Genomic DNA, 23353 nt, shown 5'->3' with positions numbered 1-23353 from the left:
TATATCAAAATATAAAGTCTGTCTGTTCTGTTGTGGTTTGTACTTCGGTTTCAGTCCATTTCCTTATGAGGCCTCCTGTCTTTGGCTAGGGTGACCTGGGAGTCCTGCAGATCAACTTTAGCAGTTTCTTAAAAAGATTATATGTTTTAAATCAACATAGACTATGCACTTTTTCTGAGTCTGGTCTCATTGCCAAAATTGATAAGCAAAAGTAAAATCCAGATCTTGGCCTCGTCAGCTACAGAGAGTAGTATCAGAAAGACAAGAATACGGGCTCCAGAAGATAAACCAGGGCTGACTTGGTCTGGTGTTGCCTATAATGACAACCTTCAGAGATCTTTCCCAATCCTTTGCCTATAATATGTAATTTTTGGAAGCATCCGCACAGAAATCCTGGAAATCTCCGAGATATCGAAAAAGAAAGCCATGTAATATTGACTACAATTGTGCTGAAAGTGAATTAATGGACTGTACATGCCTATTGTGTATGCTACAAAATAACCAGTGAATGCCAAATAAATCATACCTGGTATAGCACAGGGTGTACCAGATGTGCCATACATTTCATTAATTTTCATGGATGACTGTAGCAGAATGGGTGCAGTGGAGGAGCAGCACTGAAAGAGTTTAAAGGATAAATGTCAGATTCATCAAACATTATATATTACGTGACAGGCTTATACAGATTTAGTTTCCCAGATGATAGACATTAAGAAGGATTTATTGTTCTGTCAGTCCTTGTTGGCTTAGGTCAGAGATAGCTTCTCAAAACGTGCTGAGCCAACTGGTCAATATCATCATTTTAGACAAATCAACTCTAATTTAAGGCACACACAAGAATAAAAATACCACAAGTGCGGGGAATTAAGATAAAATATTTAATATCTCAAAGAAATATTACAGAGACTGAAAATATCAGCTCTTATCAAGCCCATTATAGTAGATGATAAACCCACGTTAGTAGATAATAAAAATCCCACATATACATGTTGCTAAATCTTTACCATTTTCCAGTTTATCGAAAAATTGAATGTTCAAAATGAACACTTGCTAGCCTTCTCAGATGAAAGTACAGTGGCCTTCACGAAGAATACAGTTGTGGTTTTTTTTGTTGTTTTTTTTATGGCAGGGCAGTATTGGTAAGAGTCTTAGTGAGGAAGGATTCATCTAGCTTGGTCTATATTGGTCTTAACTTTTATCTGTTATGTAAGGCAGAAGATGTAGTTTGTGCAAGACAATGTACATATGGCTGACCTAAGCACTGTATATTATCTTCAGATTGTGAGTGTTTGCAAAGTGCAGTCCCCAGGTTACCTAACTGCACCCAGCCTCTCTAAAAATGCTGAAGATAACAATGTCAAGAGTTAGGATAAGAAACTGCTGTCTTGTTCTGAACGGACATGATTGAACCTAACAGAGGTCAACTATATATTCTCCAGCAAAGCTGAAAATAAACTCTTGTACCTGGTTTAAATCTTAGTGACCTCACTTCAGTCTCACCTACTAGTTCAAAAATAGACTCAATGACAGTCAGAACTGAATGAGAGGAAGGCCTAAGTCCAAAATCAGAGAAGCGTCCTTATTTGGGATGGTATTGAAGCTGTATTTAGATTGAACAGCAGCTTAACATGGTGTTGCTCTACAGGGAAGGACTAGAGTATATAATCAAGCGCTCTTGTGTCCTTAATGTATATTCATAAAATTCATAACCACCTGTTGATCAAAAGAAAAACACTCATACTAGGAATAACATATTTATTAAGTAGAAAACATTAGGTACAGTCATCTCCAAGATAAGCAAAATATAATATAATTTGTATTCCACACCTCCATAAATACCACAAACTAAGCTGAAAGATTCAAAGGCAATCTGCTAGGAAACAGTAAAGACCTGAAGTTATTAAGGGATATGTTTACATTTAAAGAACACTCTAAATTTGTTTATCGTGCAATTTTGCTTTCTTTCATAGGCCACCCAGAAATTTTTCCCTTGGTCTTCACTACAAAAACCCAAGAAATTTTTAATTGCCGAGTGGATGAGGATGTCACAGAAGAAAATTGTTTCAAACTTATTAAAAAAGAAGACATAATTCAGGACCTGAAAACAAGAGCTGCTATTTCTGATTTCCATCCTGTCAAAAGAGTTGTTCTAGTAAGTAGCTTATTTCATTCTCACTTTAAATTGTATACTCTCAGAGCATATATTCTTTTAATAAGTTCTGTCCTTGTTTGACTCCGTAAAAACATTAACACTGTAATATCCAAAGGTCATGGACCACTGTCAACTCTAGACGTTTGTCATGGCCCACCACGCACTTAAAAACAAACAAAAAATAATTTTAGATTGAAAATATGCTAAAAGTAAAATAAATGGTACTAGTTTTGATTCTGTGAACAGACAGAGCTGAACAGATTTGGCTTTCTCTGATTCATAGCCTACTTACTGAGAATCATTGAAACAGTTTCTTGTTTAATTCTGCACATGAAATTTCTCTGTTAAGATCACAAGATTAACCAAAGATTCTGAGTTTACACAATCTCATTAGTTTTATGTGTTTTTTGGATGCTATTTGTTTTCAGTTTTCCAATATTTGTTTTAATTAAAATAGGAATATCCAGGGGAAGAACTTCTGGTAGTTTTTGATGCAAATTTCCAGTATGGACAGAACTTTTACCTTGTTGCTTCTGAGGAAGCCAAGGAAAACTTTCTGAAGGTAAGGAAATATACCACAGCATTACTCTATCAATAATTCAGAATCTTGTCTGAAATATATACTTCAGGATTGGTATTGTATTCATAAACATCTGATATGCTTGGTAAGCCAGAATGTTTCTCTGATGGTTAATCTGATCATGAAAAATAGATGTATCGCTGTTAAAATACCTTTTGCAGTGAGAAAGACTTTGTATTTTACTTCAGATGGCTAGTATAACTGAGTGCTGCATTTTTATCATGTGTTAATTTCCTCTGCCAAGATCCAGGTTTACAAGACATACAATTAAGAGATTATAATAATATATTGGGTACCTTCAAGTAAGTATTCTATTTATTTTTCACAATACACATATATAGTCTTCAAATAATACTTTGTTCTGTAGCTCTAAATAACAGCAGATATATAGATTTCCCCTTGTGCTTTGCATCACAGAAGAAGGTTTATGGTCAGATTATATCATTTTTCAACATGAGTTTCTCACCCAGCATTAGAAGCAACAATTAATAGAAAAGCAAATTGCAATTCCAGACAGGAAGGCGTAATGTAGAAAATCACTATAAATTCTTTTTATATAACAGTGATTTGCTTTCAAGACAACTCTTGAATATAACATAACACTCTTTAGTATTTAAATATTAAATATGTAACATTTATTGGAAAATTCTAATGCACAAATGGATAAATGGGACCTAACCCAATTGAATGCAGGGGCACAGCATAGCCAGATTTATTGCACTGAGACAAAATAATGTGTAAATGAAAACTGAATTCCAGGTTTCTAGTTCATACTTATATTTCAGAAACACATTTTTGAAAAAACATTATTTTTCACTGTTTGATGTCACAGACTCCAGACACTGCAGAAGAAAAAGAAGAAAAAAGTGAAGAAGAAAAAGAGGGAACTCTGGAAGTCCATGCCTATAAGCATTCTGTCCACAAACCATGGGTTTCTCTTGGCAGCGAAAAGGAAGTTGAAGAAGAATCTGTTAAAGGCTATGTTACAAAGGTCAGAAATAACAGATGTAACTTAATCAAATATCACAAAAACAAATTTATTTTAAGTTCCTCAAAAAGCAAAAGTCAGAAATTGAAGCTTGCAATCCTAGTTTTTGCTTGGAGTCTTTAAAAAAAAAAAAACACACACAAAAGAGAACTATCAACTGTTACCAAAAACAAAGTGCTGCAGAAACTATTTTTTATGACTCCTTTCCTTTTAAGGGTCTCATCTAACCTGGTCTTGAACACCTCCAGGGACGGAGGCACTTGTACATAGCTGATTTATATGAACACTTCAGAATTTCACAATGCAGAAATATAAGTAAATTCAGTACAGAAACCATCAATAGAACTCGTTCTACTATTATAAGAATAATGCCATTTTACAAAATGGATCTTCCAAGAACTCTCTCCTTTGCTAACTTCGGAAATACTTTTTGCAGATTAAGTACATGTTTTCTCGAGCACGCAGGAAGTTTGGCGCACCAATTAGATTTACTGATAGGAATGCTTCACATGTGAAAGACAGTTATGTTGAATGCACTTCCTACCAAGACAAAACTTTCAGCATTAAACTGCTTGAAAGAGATGTGGGTGTACAAATGGTTCCAAAAGTAAAAGAAGCTAGTACTCAGACAAAATGGTAAGTGTGAGAAATATTTATCAGCTTGTTTACTAAGCTATGAACCATTTCTGATCTCACCTAATGTTATGCAGATTAACTCAACTCCTCTGGACATGCTCTGTTACAAATTGATTAAGAGAACAAAATTGGATGCTCTGTCTGTATCTTCTTTCACTCTTTTCCAAAGAGATTCTAGAAAAAATGAATATACTTAGCTTTTAGTTTTACATATTACATGGGTTTTTGCATTTGAAGTTGTTTATATGCATACTCATGTTTAAATTTATTTCAATTGGTTAGGACCTATCCAAAAAATGCAGCCACGCAGTATTCTCCTAGACAGTTGTCAAATGAAGAGATGGAAGAGAGTCTGTCATCTGAGAAACTGAAAGAATTTCTCACATCAGTACATTTAAGGTAAAGTTACTGCAGCGATATACTTTAAAGGCTGCATGAAATGATATAGAATCAAAGTGAATGGAGTCAGAACTCTTGGCTGAGTGGACCACCGATCTGGTCAAATACTGAAGTTTTTTTTTCTCTTGCTTGTTCTTTCTTATCCTCTTGCTTTTATTCTTTCTCATGCTTATTATTTTAATATTAACAAATATTAACCTGATATTTGTGCCTAATTAAAACGAACATGAAATCTATACTGCATTAATTTGAATAATAGCTTAAATTGGAATTACGCCTGTTACAGTTGGTAGCAATACATCTTTTCAAACAAGCTGCAAAGCTCATCTTTCAAACACTGCTCACTCAAGCAGAGAGTTATGCAGAAGAGCCAAGGTGCTGTTCTACAGGCCCAAGTCATGGGACAAGTCCCACTTACTGACACTTTTTGCACAAGAATGGGACAACTGCACAGTACTTGATGCACACACAACCGGAGTCAAATTCTTGGTATAATTATTTTTTTTAAATGGGGAATAGTCTCCTTACAGTTGTGATGTATCACTGAGGAATTTTTCTTTTTAATAATATGGTCATAATTTTGTGTAAAACAAAAGCTGTCTCTTCACAGACATATTTGTGATTCTACTACTGAGTAGTCATATCTGGATTCTTCAAAGTATTAACTGTTCTTTTCACAAAACAGAATGGAAATTGCATTGCAGCAGAATGAAATTATGAATGCCTTTTTTGATGACTGGAAGGCCCTAGCAGAAGATGAAAGCAGTTCTGGTGACAAGTCAGACGTCTATCTTAAAGCATACCAATCATTCACAGATCCGAACTATCTCAAGGACAGAAGTATTAGCTGCGTCCGTTGGCATCCGACCATCTATGGTAATGATCTTAATCTTGAATGACATGTATTACATGACTGCTATAAACTGTGCATCTTTCATAGTCATTGACCTGTAAATTTAAAAAAAATAATAAACACAATTTTGTATGTCTGAATTGCCAATTTGAGATAAAGTGAAAAAGAATACAGACGTTTATGTAGTTCAGAAAGGTCATGCAAAGCCTATAACACTAGCATAGAACTGGAGCTTATAGGAGGGGGAAATTTCTCCCTTATGAGGCTCATTTAAGCAGGGCTGCAACTGTGCTAGGTACTTGTGGTTCTATACACATTCTCCCCATGGCTGGGTCTTGTAGCACGCCTAGTATTTTTGAGGAACATTACAGCTGCCCTGGCATGTGGCTCTACTGAGTGCCAGGGAGCATCATGAGCCATATTAAATGTCTCCTCCTGCTCCCTACTTGGTATTACTACTCTAAAAAGCCATGCTTGAAAGCACAATTAAGTTTCATATGAATGTCTTAATTGCACAGCATACTAACAGCCAACATTGCTGCCTGCATAGGAAATTAATTAAACTACGAAAGATTTGATTTCATGATGGATGGCCAGGTCTACATGCTTGTCTTATCATTTCAGGTTCAGTATTACATGATTACAGATTAGTAGCAGAAAAGTTGAGTTTTATCCTGATCCTGAGCTTCCACAACACATTGATAGATAATTCTAACAGAAGTAATTTCTTCAAAGTCGATCTATAAAAAGAAAAATATAAATATATGCACTTTTTTTTACCACTGTACTGGCAAGGGCTAAATATAAGTCACTTAGCGTAATTAATAGAATGTTGAAATTTGATTTATCTCTTCTGAGAAAATTTCTTTTCTCTCTCAATCAGGGATAATAGCAGAGTCAGCAACACAGCAGCATTCTGATGAAGAAAGAATTAACCTTTCTGACAAATTATTGTTGCAGGACTCAGTCATTTTTTGGAGCTTTTCTGACCCTATCCGCCCTCAGGTATTTAATCAGGACTTTCAAAAATTCCAAGTGTTCAAATAACAAGAGAACAATAAATGTGACTATTTCTCAACTACTGTTTTCTTCTTCTTTTTAGTTAATATTAGAATGTCCTCATGACATTTACTGCTTTCAGTTCAGTCCAAGTGATCCAAATATCATTGCTGGTGGCTGCTTCAATGGACAGGTATTAATTCTCTGTTTCAGAATGAAGTTAGATATCTCTGTATTTTCTTACAGTATGAAAATATTGTAAGCCAAAATTCCATGGCATAGAATTTGTATTTCTTTGTATTTTCACTGTGAAATGAATTAAAGAAATTCTCTAATCCTGTACTGAATTCTGCTAAATTGTCTGATTATTCCAAAGTTCAGCCATTACTTCAAAATGGTTATTTGCAGTTCATCAGTAAAATAGGATAAAAATCAGGTAAATAGGTCAAACTGTGAAGACTTTTTTTTTGATGTAAGCATGGCCTTTCAACATTGAAGAGGCAATACTTCTGAAGACTTAAATTCTAGTACACAGTAAATTTCTCATTCCCCCCCAAAAAAAAAAAAAGAATTGTATTTGAAAAATGCATATTAATACAAAGAATGAAAGAAATCATAATATAATTATTTGTCATTGTAGGTTGTACTGTGGGATATTTCTAAACATGAAGAAAGACTGCAAAATGCAAAAAGCATTACTGTTGGAGTCAAAAAGTCAGTTATTAATATGGACAGTGCTTCTGTTCTAAATCTATTGGAGAACAACGATACATCTGAGGTGAAGACAAGGAAAGTTAGAATACAAGTTAGTGGGAAAAATGGGTGAAGGTATCCTGGCTCAAAACAGAGGAGTAGATAATCTTTGCAATGGGATACTAAGCAGGATAAGAAACCTGATGGGTTCACGAAATAAACCCATTATCACAATATCATTTCTACCTGATTAGTGCAGCTTAATAGCTTTACTGTATTTTGTGCAGGCTTTGGCTTCACTATGACTGCTCTTTATTGGGCATCAACATATACTCAACCCTTATCATATGAAGTCCATCAAATATGTATAGCATTTGTTGGTAAATATAATACTGAAAATGACTCAGTATTTCACTGAAAATGAAAACGTATGGACAGAAAAAAAAAAAAAAAAAAAGGTAGCTTGGAAGATGACAAACATTTCAGTGGAAGGAAACTATAAAGGGGAGAGACCTAAAAGCAGAGGAGAAACTAATACCTTACTGGATGTGTGCCTGGAGAGGCACATTGGAATTCTCTTCAGAGCTTCATATCCAAATGCCAGTTTCAAGGCTTTCCATTTTCAGAAGGTTCTATATTAGACCCCAAGAAAGTTTTACAGATAGTTCTGAAATATGTGAAGAAGGATTTATCAGTATGTAAAGTAAGCTTTTTCTCTGACAGGTTTACAATTTTACTTTGGAAATACGCTAAGATAACTCTTTTTAAAACATTTCTAGCCATCATATATGAAAGACGATGAGAGTGATACAGAACCACCTTTAGTGAGATATTGTGCAACCTCTTCCATAGAGGGTAGCCATAAAACAGTGATTACAGATATACACTGGCTGCCAGATCATTTTGAGGTGAGTTTAAATACTTATTTTTCCACTTTTTACTGTTTTCCTACTTACTTCAGAAATCATAGTGTAAACTCAAGATAAAATATTAAAGGTTCAATTATTTGTAATAGCTCTCATTACTTCTGACTGCATTTTAAAATGCTAAATAATCTGGTGCTGCTTGTCCTGTTCATTGCGTTTTACAACTGTGCTGTGTTCTCACCCTAATACGATTCTGTCAGTACTGGAAAAAAAAATAGTAGTTTTACACAAAATACAATTTGGAATTACAAGTCTAACTGTAAGCTTTCTGTATCTAAAATGTGTTGAATTTCTACTTTGGGTAATCCCAGTCTGCCACCAAGAATTCAGAAAAGTAATTTCAATTAGCTAAGTACCTAGGCACCTAAAAAGATTGCTATAGTAGTTAACTTAGTTTTTCTAGCTGCTTTGTACTCAACTCTTGTATTTTCTGTGATGTTTTTAAAGCTCCATGGTACACAGGCTCAATGTAGTTAAAGGGTCCAAGTCTATTACAGGAGTATCAGATGTTCATTTATTATCAAAGTTCTGCAATTTGTTGTACAAATTAACTTGAAAAGCAAAAGTAATCAAATGCAAAATGGCAGTGAAAAAGCAGGTCAAGAGGAAGAAAACTGACATCTTTGAAGGGTTTATGCAAATTAATCTATCAACATTTTTTGTGACCAAATGTTTAAGACTTAATAGATACTACAGTCCTTCACAGCAGTACCCATGGATTCTAAATGGTACCAGATGTAAAACACGAAAAAAGGGATTGGGTATCAGAATGCTAGTTTTATTTTACATTTGTTTGTTTGTTTTGCCAAAGTTTACGCTCAGAAACCTGTTTTCATGTTCATATGGGATAACAGATGCAGGAAAATGGGGCTTTATAAATAATAGTGATAAAGAAATCACTTTCTTTGTCAATATCTAAGAGTATGTACTGGAACATACTTGTTACATAAACAAATTTGAGATGGATGTCAGCCTTTCCACAGCACTGCAGTTTCTAAGATCTGCAGTTTGTTATTACATATCAATGAAAAAACTTTCAAAATTATATGCAGAACCTAATCCAGCTTTGCATGGTTGAGAGACTACCACTTAAACTCCAGGTTGGCCCTAATGAATGAAAACAACAGTAGAAATAGGCCTAAAAACCAACCAAACAAACAAAAAAGCATAGCTGAAACTTTGCTGCACAGTTGATAAGTAGAGTTTAAGCCAGAAATAAATGTTTTTTTGCCTACATTGGGGATTGTGTTTAATTAGAGCATAGCCTGTCATCAGTTGTTCCCTCTCCAACCCCTCTTCTGTATAAAACAATGACTACTGAGTACATAATTACTATAAAACCTGCAACATCCCACATACACAGTGATAATTTAAGATAGATGACCATGGTGTGAACTGGGTTCCCACCACTTGAGATAAATTTGTCAACAATTTGCTCTGTGGTTAAGCTGGATGAAAAGTTACAAACATGGTAATCTAAGGAGGGCCTGACTCACAATGTTTGCAGCAAGTTTTTACCGTTGATTTCTTAGAAGTTTAGGTGTCTAGGAGGCAAAGCTGACATCATTTCACTTGAAGTACATTTGTAAAAATACTTTAACTATTATTTTAAAACTACAGGTTACTGAGCCCTGATTTCCAAACTTAACCAAGTTGAAACAGTGTCTTAATTCCTAGAAGACCATTTTATGTATTGAACTATATCCTTAGCAGAGCATGACTTTCATTGCTCACCTTCCTCTCCCCTGTAATTATTATTGTTGTTTTTAGGTCAACCGAACGGGCACCACTTTTGAAAACAGAGCTGAAATTTGCATCCAGCTTGTGACCTGCTCCCCTGATTGGTATACGCAATGCCTACTTTCTTTACAAGATGTCTTCCAACTTCCTTTGGAAGGCTTTATGGAACATACCCAATGATACTAGCACAATTCTGGATTCCTGTCAGCCTGTCCTAAATAGTTGAAACATAGTTGTACACAGAAGACAAACACACCAAGTTTAAGCCCTTTGCAGTGATGGTATTAAGGGTTCATTAATTGAACAACCTCACATGTACACCTGTATATTATGTGCTTACCAAGTGCTGGTCACACATACATTGGCCCGGAGAACCAAATCACCACATTTGGCTCATTTATACATTTTGTATGTATGAGTCACATAAGATTATGAGACTCTTGCACAAAAAACTGTTAAAGATTTTGAGGCCACATAAATAGTGTAAACTATATTTAAAGATGGAAATTCAACTGGCAAAATTATTTGGTATGAAACTCCTCTTTTGTGGACTTCATAATCATGAAGGTTATGAGCAAATATTATCTTATGTGAAAGACAGGCAGGGGGACAGAAAGTAAGAAGTGGAAATACGTGTTTAGCTTTCATAATGGCAAAAGGCTTATGGCTAGGCTCAATCAAGTATTTGCTAGTTATATCAAAAGGAGGATCAGTAAAAAGACAGCAAAATTTGTTAATAATAGAAGTTATTTTTCCTAATCAAAATCAGAAAAGACTTCAAAGAATTAAGTAGGAAGAATGATTGCAAATACAATTATCTGTAAGTTTGCACTGTAATGCTGGTAGCGCACATGGAAGAAATAATTTTAAACTACTCGCATACCAGGGCTCCACATTAATAGTATGCACCTAAAGAGCAGGGGAGTCACTGTAATGTGATCCTTGAAGAGCATGGGTCCCTGGGCAACTTCTGTAAGCAAAGCAAAGGAAGGTATCAGTGATGAGGCAAATTATCATCATCTATGCCAATTCAGTGAATCAATGCCCAGAGAAGAGCAACGGGAACAATTACAGGGCTGAAAACTCCAATGGTATGGTACATTCAAGCAAGTAGGGCCATTTGTCTTAAATGTCAGCAAATAAACTGGCACATATAAGAATTGGTGATGAGGTTTGATCTGCATTACTGTATTACCTGCTAGAGGGTTCTGTCCATTTCTCTGAGCATCCAGTACTGGCCCAGTCAGAGACAGAATATTGACTTCGATCAGCTAAGATGACATCTATATTTTTAGGCTATATTAGCATGTTCCTGCTCTTACAGCAAACTGGGCCCATCACAGTTGCATAACAGCCTCATGATCTGGTCTAGGAGTGGATTTCAGCTCCCTAACCACTCTTTTAACTAACTGCGGAGAGCCCAAGTAATCACACTGGTCAACAGATAAGGGAATTTCACCTAGTACTGCCATTAACTTCACCCAGTAATTTTCCATAAGCAAACTGTATGAATGCCATTTGGCTGCCTTGGTAGAGTTAAAACTGATAAAATGTTGAATAAATGAATATAATTACTTCTTTCATAAACGATGGCTTAAGTACTTAGCATTTGCCTGCATTTCAGGGTCTCTATTGCTAAGTTTGAAGATGAAAGGGTAAAAAAAACATTTTTAAAATGCATTGAAAATTGCCCCAACTTTAAAACAGAAACAGAAGATAATACTATACAGTCATTTTGCAGCTTAATATTGTTTTGGGATATTCGAGTCACCAAACTTCCCGGCAAGCATTCATTTGAGAAAGCAAAAGAGAAGAACATTTTTGATATGCCCCCTGGAGTTCCAGATACCTTTAAGCACCTAGCTCTCAGCTGGAAACCTCTCATAAAGGTACCGTACACTAATACAGAACAGTAGGACCAAACCAAACTGTAGATATGGCCAGAACTCCATAGGAATGTATTCTTTCGCTTCCCAACCCTTTAATTTTTCCACAACATTGCAAGGTTCCTGTGGATTTCCTTCTAATGATGAAAGGCTTCAAAGTTCCTCTGAAACTTCAATAAAATGTGTTCTGTAAAGTTAGCACAGAAGCAGCAGCATGATGATGTCTTAAAAACTGCACTAATGCAAAAGCAGTTGTAGTAACAGCAGATGTTGCTGTCAGCACTTTCAACCACTGTGCTGTCTATCTCAGGGGGTCACAAATTGTGAAACACGTCATGATCAACAGGACCTCAGTTACTGGCAACCCAACAACCAATGTCTGATGAAAATGGTCATAGCAGTTTGTGTGGGACAGTAAACAAATGAAGGCTGAAAATAATAATGTTAGAAAAAAGGAAAAGAGAAACTGATGACCTGTTCTGCTCAGAATAGCTGCAGCTAGTACAGTCACTGAAAAAGCATGACCACTAGAACCATTTTTTGTTTGTTTCTTAGAAACATAGCAAAAGTCTTGTAAGGAAAAGCTAACACAGGAGAAACTGCAAATTTGCAGTTGTATGCACTTGCAAGTGAGGCAACAAATGCTGGTTGTGCAGTATTACAAACCACAGACTGAAACGACCTCTTTCATTACGGCAGAAAGTAATTTAGTTTTGTAGGTACAAAACATCTGACAAAACAAATTATCAAATGCTTTTTTTCTGAACAGATAAACCTGTGCAAGAGTGATACCGAAATGGAATACAGTCCCATCAAAATTTGTCTACTGGAACAGCATCATCATTACAAAATCTTAGGTAATATTTTTATTACACCTTATTGGATAAAATGTTTTTAATAAGCTTGTATTTCAGTATGTATATAATGAAAGCTAAGCAACAAAATGTTCTACAGCATCTGGAGAAAAAAGGTTTCTGAAATATACTGCTATTCAAAGTGGAATATACTTATATTGAATATGAAAATACATACACATATTGAATACATAAGAGCAGTTCCATATCCACAGTAACTGCTGCATTTTGCTCAATAGCCCATGCAAGTCTCCCAGTCTCTTAACTCTTGAAATAGTACATCCTTTTCAGTCCATGCAGAAAAGTATCTTTAGAAAACAAATTCCTGGAGTAACAGCATATATTGTATGCATTTGGATAGAGGTATCCTAGCACTTCACATTCTGTAGTAGATCAGTTCTCACTAACAGTGCAAAGGAACTCAGAGACAATCTGCTCCTGCCCAATGTGTGTCTAACCTACTGCTGGAAATTGTCACTTCAGAAAGGGTCACACCTAAAGTACCGGCATGGTAGGATTAGACCGTAAATCCTGCTCTGACAGAGAAAACTGAGCTATTCTAACATTCCCATCAGCTGCAGCCCCAGTATCAGGGAAAGATTTTCCAGGGAAGCAGCTAGCCTGCAGGACTGCTGCTTTACTTGGCAGTCGTTCTTTCTTTCTGCTCCTGTAACTCCCCTTATCTATAAACTACCTTTATAAGACAAAGGAATTGTTTGATCTGGTAACTTTTCCAGTATAATAAATAAATGTATCTATATCGTTTCCCAGATAAGGCACAATCTCTGAACAAACCACAAGCACTTGCCAAAGAGAACCCACATGCAAAGATGAGTGTTCCTTCAAACAAACCTCTGAAAGCGCTAGAGAGTATCTCCAACAACTTTTTTGTTGGAACTAAAGTAAGTGAAAGTAGTAAGTTACTAAGAAAATGTTAATAAAAGATCTCTGTTGTTTAGTTTTTCAGTCTTCCAGGGCTTCCACAAATGTACACACCTACATGTTTTCTTCAGGTATTAACTAAAAAGATCGTTCTGGACGTGCCATATTTTACTCTCACTTTAATGCATTTAGGGACATGATTAAAACAATAATAAAAGCCTGTATTTGCTAGACTATGAACCCTTACTTCAAGGGCAGAGTTAGAAGACATTTCCAAAATGCATTGAATTTAACTACCTGACATCAGAAACCAAACAGTCAACAGAATTCCAAAACCCAGATTAGTAATATTTTTTCTAGTGTTTCCTCAAATGTCTGATAGAAACAATACTACAATTTCCCCCAGAACTTAATTTTATTCTTAATTCTTAATTTTATTCTATTTATTTTATTCAGCTACTCATAGCTCTCTACCTACCCTACCTATCTAAAATTCCAAAAAATCTATCCCACTTTTAAGTTCACGTGGAAACAAACATTCATCTTGCACCTACCCTTCTTGCTTCCACCATTTCCCCAAATACTTGGGTGCCCAGTTGTGCAGGAAGGACTGCCTACGTACATCATGATAAGTAAAGCTGTTTTGGCAACACAAAACTGTAAAATGGTGATCCAAAAGTTTAGCGTTTTTTCAGTAAATAGCGGCAGACTTTTGTTTTAACTTACCAAGAACATATTTAATAATGGCTATAATTAAGTCACAGCTTAAAAACAAACCACTTTGTTCTACGTCATCACGCTCTAAATTTAGTATTTACTTGATTTTTCTGGCATTACAGGATGGAGAAATTATCTATTCTGACTGGAAAATAAAGATCGATAGCGACTCAGGAAAACCAGTTAGTAAGTTTCTCAACACCTGTTTAAACCTTAATATACTGCTAACTTTAAAATCTTTGCCCCTACACTCTGTCTTCTTAAGGTTCTTGCTCATTCTTCTGTTCCAGTAAGTTGGTCTCACTGATGACACCAGGGTTCATTCAGCAGGACATGCTCAAGACTGCATGCAGTTTAGCTGTCACAACAGAATAGCAAAAACTCTGGTGTATCGCTATGTACCTGTTGGCACAAATCAGGGAAGTCATACTTCACAGTAACTAGATTTACTGCAATTCCAATTCCTATACCATGTAAACAAAAGAAACAAGGCTAGTATCTTTGAGGCCTGTGCTGGATCCTTCATCTCCATTTCCCCCCACTTAACTCCCATTGTGAAGACAATCGTGGAAAGCACTAGTTATAAGCAACTCTCTTTTTCATTCTGTTAGGTAAGAAGCCCTCTCATAAATACATCATCCATGACGAAGCTGTAAATACTGTCCAGATATCTCCCTTTTTTAAAGACATCATTCTAAGCGTTGGAGGCTGGAATTTTGCCATTTGGAAAGAAGGTGTCACAGTAAGTTACTTTAAAACATGTGTAACATAATTGATGGAGATACAAAAGATATCTATAATAATAGCCTCACAGACCATTTTCAGAACTGTTTGTATATCACAAAGCTTGATAGCTTAGAAATAAATTGGGTATAAGAAAAGCTTTTCCCTTTTCTTCACATCAGAAAAGCTGTTTTGGAAGTAGCTTTGTAATCTTGACATTTACAGAAAGAATGGGGTGACCTTGTTTAATACCAACTTCATAAAAGCTGTAGCTTCTTGACAAATTATTTCTGCTGCTATAAAATCAAAGAATAAAGGCAAGGTGTGCTAAACAAGTCTGAAGAGCTCTTATTTAGGATGCAGTCTTTTCGTCATCTGAAAGCATAAAAACATGGGCTTTTTTTGTTTGTTTTTGTTGTGTAGGGGATCCAGGTTAGCTGCACTTGGCAAAATCTCAAGACCACAGATTTTAACAGCAGATAGACAAATTACCTTAATAGACAAAGTGAGATACCAGCTTTTTTTAATCCCCCATATATCTCCTAATCACAGGTGATACAGATTTTGCCATCTGTATTATTCTGTAATAGGATCATTTAAATTATGAATGTTCTCAAATGATAGGAAATTTAAGGTAGTGAATGGACAGCATTGTTTGATTGTTGGGTCTTGTCTTTGTTTTGAAAAAAAATTAAGGATGGACCTATTCTCGAGTCAAGCTGCACGGCACAAAGATACACTACGGGACACTGGTCCTTAACAAGACCAGGCGTTTTCTTCATTGGCAGAGATGATGGAAATATCGATATTTGGGACTTACTGAAGAAAACTCATGAGCCATCTCATTTCCAGAACATCTCCGAATCAATGATAACTTGCATCAGCCCCTGGATTGCCTCACGTATGTTGGTGTTGATCACACTTTATTATGCTTTATGTATGTAAAATGGCCCATTACTCCAAAGCGCACTAATCTTGCTACATCCTATATAGCAGATAAGTATATACTTCCACTAGTTGAACGCTGCACTGTACACAGAAGTGCATACATCACATTCTAAGCATATTAAGTGTATTAGGAAGGCATATAGCAACTAAAAATTTTAAGTAAAAAAAAAATTGAAAAAGTACAAACTTTAAAGGGAATTTCATTTGTTAAGAAAATAAGAGCAATGAAGCTGTTTTTGCCTCAGTGAACAATAAACCAAAAAGACCACAATACAACTCTTCGTAGCTCTTTGCGCTATCCATACTAAGAGACATCAGTTCTCGTATTAAAAACCAGACATTTCACGGTTAGGTGGAGATATGTATTACTATTGGAATTTAGATTATGTTTTTGTTAAATATCTTTCAGCAAAGCAGCAATTTCTCGCTGTTTCTGATGATTCTGGAGTACTGCGTGTTTTAGAAATCTGTCCGATATTAAGCCAGCCTTCCAGCAATGAGGTTGGTAATGGTTTTTATTTATCTCTGCGACAACTTATCCTGAAAATTCTAAAACAGAAACAGGCCTAGCTGAAAAATCTTGCCTTCAAACACGTTGTGATTGATTTGAGGTAAGTAGGCCATATTCTCCAAAGATCACTCATAGCAAAGCTGACTGCACAGCTCCTGTTAAGAGGCACCTAAAGGAAACCCAGGTGACAGCTGGCAGAATTCCACAGCTCCAACCTGCCTACATGAAAACACAGTGAAGAGAGCTTCGTGCATAAAATGACACCTGCCTTCATACATTAAAGTAATGTTATGTGGTGCATAGTAATGAAAATATACTGAGTTTCTCTTATTCTTCCCAGCCCAAGAGCAAGCTAGGATCCTGGTATTACCTAGTCGATCAGTCTTACTTGCTACATAGTCTGTTATTTTTATATACAAAACTTTCACCTCGTCTTATCCCAGTTCTAAATCTTCCATGAATATGTTGAAGTAGTTTATAAACAGCCCACAAATGGTTTGCTGTGTGCAGAGCTACAGTATGTCACAATGTAACACCAGGTGAGCCACCAAATTTTAGTAAAACCTTTCCAAAGTAAAGTAGGAGTGGGCTACGTGCAATAACTGAGGAAAAACATTGCTTCTGCCCAAATTATGAGTGTTGTGGATCTATACAACTTAGGCCACAGAATTATTAATTCTGTGTAATAAAATTCAGTGTAAATAAAGTTATAATATTCAGTATAATAAAAATCACTTAACCCTATGCATATTTGTATCCAAAATTAACTGGTTTCTATCCATATCTTTGCATTATTTTGCAGCAAATCATTTGGATGAATAGAGATCTATATTCTTAAAATAGACAATTTGTTAATACCATGCAGATCATCAGCAGTAATTCCAAGTCTTTAGGTTTGTAACAAGACTTGCTTGTCATTGTGTTAATAGCAGGCCAATGTACTTGATTATTTTGAGAGAGAAGTCAAATACCTGAAGAATTACGAGAAATACCAAGAGTTTCAAGCCAAAGAAAGAACAGAAAAGGAGCTGGAGACACAGATTGAGAAAACAGTACGTTATATTTGGAATTAAGCAAACTTCCTTTGTTTCCTTAGATCTTTAAAATGCACCTATTTTTGCTAGGCTGAATTTCCCATAGTATTTTCAAAAATCAGGATGTGTATTTTCAGAATGACTTAGCAGCTCCTTATTTCTTATTTGCCATGGTTAGGATTAGAATAGATGGTCTTGGTTCATTGGTTTCTTTCTTCACATAAGGATTTTGCCTATGCATTCTTTGGTAGATGGTTTAATAGTACCAGCTAACAAACCAAGAAAAAAACAATTCAGTTAACATAGCTCTGTCTACTCATTTCTGATTGCACTTAATACTATCCACTGGAAGGCAATGGAGTCTTTGCTTTTGTGTTTCAAAGCTTAACAGTGAATTATTGCCTTGTTTCTGTTCTTCCTTCAGAGTGCAGCTACTAAACAGAAAACTAAGAGAGATGGAGGAGCAAGAAAATGCAGATTATGAGGTGTTTCTGGAGCTGGAGAAGCAGGTACTAATGGATTTAGGACTAGTAAAGGAACCAGAAATGCCTTACTCATCAGATGCTTAATGCCCATTATCAATTTGAAAAATACCGAGCTTTTTATTTCAGGGCCTCTTTGTTTCTGTAGAACGTCTTTAGCTTCAGAAATAAAGCATCTCACACTTGGAGGTTATTGTTTCATTAATTTTATCTAGTTTATTCACAAAGGGTTAGAGAACAACTGCTCTGGGCACAATTCCTCCACTACCTTCATTAACACAGTTGTTATGATTATTCTATCTGTTTAAGTAGTAGGTTTTTTTTGTTTTGTTTGTTTTTAAGTTCTGTGCCCATCAGGACTCTATAAACTATAGAAATCTTAAACAAGTTAACTGATCAAATCAACATGCCAGTATTCACCCTGCAATCCACATCCACTTGCTCCCATCAGAAGGAATTGATTCTGTTCCCGTAGTCACGTACACATAGGCCATCTAAATTCTGCTACTCTGCTCCACCAAGGATCTCCTCCCTCATTCTCAAAGTACTCATCTTGAAAAATTACAGACAAGCAGTAGTTTTTTGAGGTATCCAGGACATCACCTGCTCTGGAGATACAGTGACAGAACAGACTCTGGATTGAAGAAACACCCTCCTGAGTCTCATGCAGCCCTGCATCCCTGAGTTGCTGCTGAAGGCAGAAGAGGAGGCATGCAGGCACATGGGTACCTCAGATGACGAGATCAATCACAGGAACACACAAAAAGGAACGAACAATTCCTCATGAAACAGCTCCACTCTCACCCCGTCTGTCAAAAACAGACCCTAAATTGCTCTTATAAATCAATGAGCCACTGCAGTTCATGAAGCATAGGAACAAAAGCAGTTTTTCCACAAAAAGGTGATTTCATTATTAGGTAGTTTTACGCACTGCAACTTCCATAAGCAATTGTTTCCTCAGATACCATGTGCACTCACCTGGACTACAGCAAGGAAGATCTTCTCTGTATCAGAGAAGAGTATCTTCTCTGAAGATACTCAAAACCCGCCTGGATGCCATCCTGCACAATGTGCTCTAGGTGATGCTGCTCAGCAGGGGAGTTGGACTGGATGATCTCCAGAGGTCCCTGCCAACCTCAACTGTTCTGTGATCTGAACATGCTGTCATAAGCACGACAAATTTTGCAGCCTGAACCACTTTTACTCACTATCATTGAATTAGAAAATGGATGTTATTTAAGCCTGGGTAATACTTCAAAACAGAAAACCAAAACTACAAAATACATTGTTCTGTGACAGGAATCAGTACTGTTTAGAACGGCTTTTACTAAGCATGCTGCAGCTGTTATGTGCTTGTACTTCTGTCAAAAGAATTATTCTTGAGGGAGATTGAACTGTTATAGAGCAGTTTTGTTACTTACCAGTGTAAATGAGTAACAGCTCGTTAATATTGATGTTCGTCCACCATCCAGAGATGACTCTTTCCATACGCAGTGCTCTGGTTGCTGCTTGGTATCCAATAGGCAGGTCAGACAGCACGTAACTGAGTACAGCCTGTCAAGGGGAAATTAAATCCATCAGAGGAGGACAGATTAAACTCTATACGGGCGAATTCACTCTTTCCATGACTCACCCAACTGTCTGAGGGTCAAAGACTCCTGTCAAACAAACATCCATATGGTCACAGCAGAAACCAAAGCGCAAAAGAAAACTGACACACGGGGGATTTGCAGAGAGGAACTGCAGCTGACAAGCAATCACCAGATCCAATGCTGTGCTTCATCAGAGCAAAACGTGGCCAGTCAGAGCACAGGATCACTGTGAGCCTCCTGTGTCCCAAAATAAACGCTGCAGATTGGTTTTAGGTAATGTTAAAAACGTCCCCCCTCAATTTCCTAGGGCCAGGATCTATCTCCCTCTCACAATACTTTTATCACTTTGAAACTCAGTCAGATTTAAGATAGGTTTGGTGCCAATGGATCAGATTTGGTTTGAAAAATAGTCTTTTGTTAATTTGATGTTTAAATGTTATAATAATATATCTTGCCCCTCATATTAAACTACCTGTAAATTAAAACCAAAGAAAACTCAACAAGCCTGTCCCTACCACCTGCAACAGTGTTTGCAGTTGGAGTTCAAACAGGAAGAGAACACAGTTCCCCTGCTAAACCAATATTTAACTAACAATCTGATTCATACGGACATGTAAATATCCCACAGCTGACTAATCACAAAGCTCTGCTCTTGGTTATCAAGCCAGGATTTCTCTAGAACACCTCCGCAGATCATCTTTCACAGGTTTTTGATTAACAGGGCTGCCAACTGCATATACATTAAAGTCAGCCATATGGCCTTGACTTGCCTGGAAAGCCCCAGTTGTCTCCACTCCTTCACAGCTCTGTAACTGCCACTTAGGGACAGCAGCCTCAGCGTGCCCCTATTTCCCCCGGTGCAAGAAGAGCAAAACCTGCCTTCCCCGTCACCTGAGCTGCCCCCTCTGCTGCCCTGTTATCAGCACAGACCAGCCAGGGCCAGCATGTTGCACCCAGTCCTCCTGGATTTCAGGAGAGGCTGCTGTAAATGCATTTATTTTCCCATGTTTCCAGACAAGAGATATCCCAAACCTGCTCACACCAACTGAGAGTGCAATCCCAATTAGCCTCTGTGGGAGCTGGGCAGGAACAGCTGAGTCTCGCTGCTCTTCACACATTTTAGGTTAAAAAAAAAAAACAATGGTGCAAAAAGAGGTACTTACTTTGTTAAACAGCACCACAGCGTTAACATGGCACAGCTGCTCTCTTTAGACTCTTGATTATCAGGTACTCCTGAATATTAAGAATCTTGCAGTTATCCTAAAAGCACCCAAGACCCCCACGCCTTGTTCTGGGCATGCAATCCTGAGGTGGTCAAGCGAGGCTCAGGCTTACTCCCTCCATGACTACATCCAGGCACTGGCTGGCAGTCCGGGCGGCTCCCTCGCTGCCGGCATTAACTGCACTGCCTGTGGACAACCTGAAGCACTACCGTGGCCAGCCAGATTTCAGTGCAAAACCCAGCAAAAGTTAAATGAACACTGCAAAATAAAGTCTTGCTTTGCAAGTTGGAAGACAGCCAGATTTCAGCTGAGTTTTCCTAACAATGAGATAAAGGAGGCAGCAGATCAACCCTGGAAATGGAGCAGCTTCCCAGAGAGGCATTTTCCTCCTAATCTATGCTAGCAAATAATACCAGAGACATGAGATTAAACATCCCGTCGTGATCTTTGAACATCCAGGATTACATTAGAGAGGATAAAAGGATAAAAATACCTGTACGGTTTGCTTTGCATTATCTTGCGGCAGGCTGTTACACAGACAAATTCTGCCTAGCTGATGTTGTTGTGATAATATACAGGGTTTCTTGCATGGCTCTGAGAAAGTCAAAACAGTGAAAACAATTAAAATGTCATTCTGCACAATGAAGTAAAACCAATACATTCTAGTTACAATTAAAAGTAAGATGTCCCATACACCAAATAACCACCTTTCAACTGTTCCTAGCTCCATGGGTCTAGATAAAGACTTCTTATTTCAAAAGACAGTCTCACCGTTAAGAAAACCCTATACCTTGAGACTGGGAAGAAGGTGAAGGGGTTAAGGTCTGGCAGCAGAAATAACAGATGCGTCTCTGGCTTATCAGATTTATAGATTTATTCTGTAAAATCCCAAAATACCCACTTCTGCTGGGGATGTTTCCCTTTATTTTTAGAACATGTCTGAATAACTGCAGCTACGTTTCTTGCCTGTGCATTAATAAAAAAAAACATATACATTATGCATCTGGGAAAAACAGATTGAAGACCTGAAGTTTCTCTCTGTGAACATAGGTCCCCAGCAGCTTAAGCCAACCCCAGGCCACACTGCCACCCCCTCTACATCCCACACAACCTGTACCCATCCATTGCTCACTCCTGTAAGAAGCCAGTTCGGGAAGCTGGAAATGGGTGGAGAAGGGATTCGGTGCCAGCCGGAGCAGCCACACAGCCCTGCACACCCATAACAGCACTGGCACACGGGACGCGGCTTCACCACAGGGCCGGGGCTGCTGCAGCCCAGCCCAGCACCGCGGAGATCGGCACATTAGAGACCTACCAAGGAGGCTAAACCAGATAATCAATTACAAACCAATTTCTGGGTGTTACAACAAGTACTGATGACCACATGCAGTCATGAAGGTCCATCTAGCTTACCAACAGCTCCCCAGGAGCAGCCAGTAATTGTGGTTGGAGGGAAATAGTAAAGAGCAGGTAAGCCCAGCAAGTCCTTTTCCTGTTACAGCCTCACAGCCTTCTCCAGTCACAGATGTGAAGTCTTCCCTAACTGGCAAGCAGCATTTGGACAATCCTGTTTAAACAAACAGCAATGGATTAAAATACCATGAATTACCCTAGTATATTTCTGAACTCGTGTTCAGCGTATTATATCCTTAACATTTGGCAACAAAGAGTTGCACAGACCTACACAACTCATTTCCTCTTTTCCCTGGGGAAACCTTACAAACTTACTATCTTATCCAAATCTTACAAACTAAGATTCTTGGCTGCCACCCAGGCCAGCATATGTACATCATTGGCCAGATCCAAAAACACCAGAAAAGACACTACCTGCGTATAGCAATTTGTCTCTGTGATTTTGGTGCAAATCTTGGAACTGTTTCTGTGAGAGCACCTGCGTTCATTCTCTTCACCTGGGAGCTTGCACCTGAAGGAAGTCCAGGCACCCCAAGGACATGAGCTCTGAACTCAGCTGCAGGCTCTGCCCACTGCATTTAACCGCTTCCAGTCATGGTAGGAACCCCTGCAGAACAGAAGCTGCTCTATAAAGTCAGGCCAAGTTACACCAAAAAGTCAACAATAACCATTAGTACTCTATGAAAAGTTTCTGGCCATGCCCACGGGGTTCAGTAGGAGCTTTGCCCTGCAAAGCCCAACAGCCCATGTCTGTCCTTTTGTATACACAATGCTCGTTACTATCTTGGTAGAAGCACATTATTTTAATTTCCTCACTTGGTGTTTCTAGATTAGGGTAATTCCCACACCAATCTTGTTCCTTAAGAATCTGCAACAATCCTAAAAAGGATGCAACTTGACTTATATAAGTAACTATATAAATATAATAGTATCTAAGAGTGCATGTACGTATACCTCATATAAAGTACAACATGAAACAAACATACCACTCACGAAATATCTCATTAAAAGAGGGATTTCTAAGATACAAAGTATGTTGTACAAGTTGCTATAACTAGAATAAATAACAAATCAAATGTTTCATTTGAATAATACCAATACTAAATTGTCTTTGCTTTACTA

At 37.4% G+C, this 23353-nt stretch overlaps 1 protein-coding gene and 1 long non-coding RNA gene across 4 annotated transcripts in view; one reads left to right on the top strand and one right to left on the bottom strand.

Annotated features, from left to right (window-relative positions):
• DNAI3 (dynein axonemal intermediate chain 3) overlaps positions 1-18189 on the top strand; it is a 25732-nt gene extending 7543 nt beyond the window's left edge. For all 3 annotated transcript variants that reach the window (XM_040565225.1, XM_040565224.1, XM_040565226.1), the window contains exons 4-23: positions 1971-2152; positions 2610-2714; positions 3565-3723; positions 4157-4356; positions 4639-4755; positions 5441-5631; positions 6492-6613; positions 6711-6800; positions 7248-7385; positions 8080-8208; positions 9997-10070; positions 11708-11855; positions 12622-12709; positions 13478-13608; positions 14428-14491; positions 14917-15047; positions 15725-15929; positions 16386-16477; positions 17417-17539; positions 17946-18189. In XM_040565225.1, the coding sequence (XP_040421159.1) occupies positions 1971-2152; positions 2610-2714; positions 3565-3723; positions 4157-4356; positions 4639-4755; positions 5441-5631; positions 6492-6613; positions 6711-6800; positions 7248-7385; positions 8080-8208; positions 9997-10070; positions 11708-11855; positions 12622-12709; positions 13478-13608; positions 14428-14491; positions 14917-15047; positions 15725-15929; positions 16386-16477; positions 17417-17539; positions 17946-18005 (2549 nt within the window). In that variant the 3' untranslated portion in view covers positions 18006-18189. The remainder of the gene's footprint in view (positions 1-1970; positions 2153-2609; positions 2715-3564; positions 3724-4156; positions 4357-4638; positions 4756-5440; positions 5632-6491; positions 6614-6710; positions 6801-7247; positions 7386-8079; positions 8209-9996; positions 10071-11707; positions 11856-12621; positions 12710-13477; positions 13609-14427; positions 14492-14916; positions 15048-15724; positions 15930-16385; positions 16478-17416; positions 17540-17945) is intronic.
• LOC121073820 lies at positions 10001-23347 on the bottom strand. Its single transcript, XR_005821957.1, has 3 exons — positions 22232-23347; positions 19425-21412; positions 10001-10936 (listed from the first exon to the last, which is right to left on the bottom strand). It is a non-coding gene; the product is annotated as an uncharacterized LOC121073820 (long non-coding RNA).
• Between the last annotated feature and the right edge of the window lie 6 nt (positions 23348-23353).

Source organism: Cygnus olor, chromosome 8, assembly GCF_009769625.2.
Source record: "Cygnus olor isolate bCygOlo1 chromosome 8, bCygOlo1.pri.v2, whole genome shotgun sequence".
In the NCBI taxonomy this organism is placed as follows: Eukaryota; Metazoa; Chordata; class Aves; order Anseriformes; family Anatidae; genus Cygnus; species Cygnus olor.
Note: the sequence above shows the minus strand (reverse complement) of the source record. Positions and strands in the feature narration are given on the sequence as shown.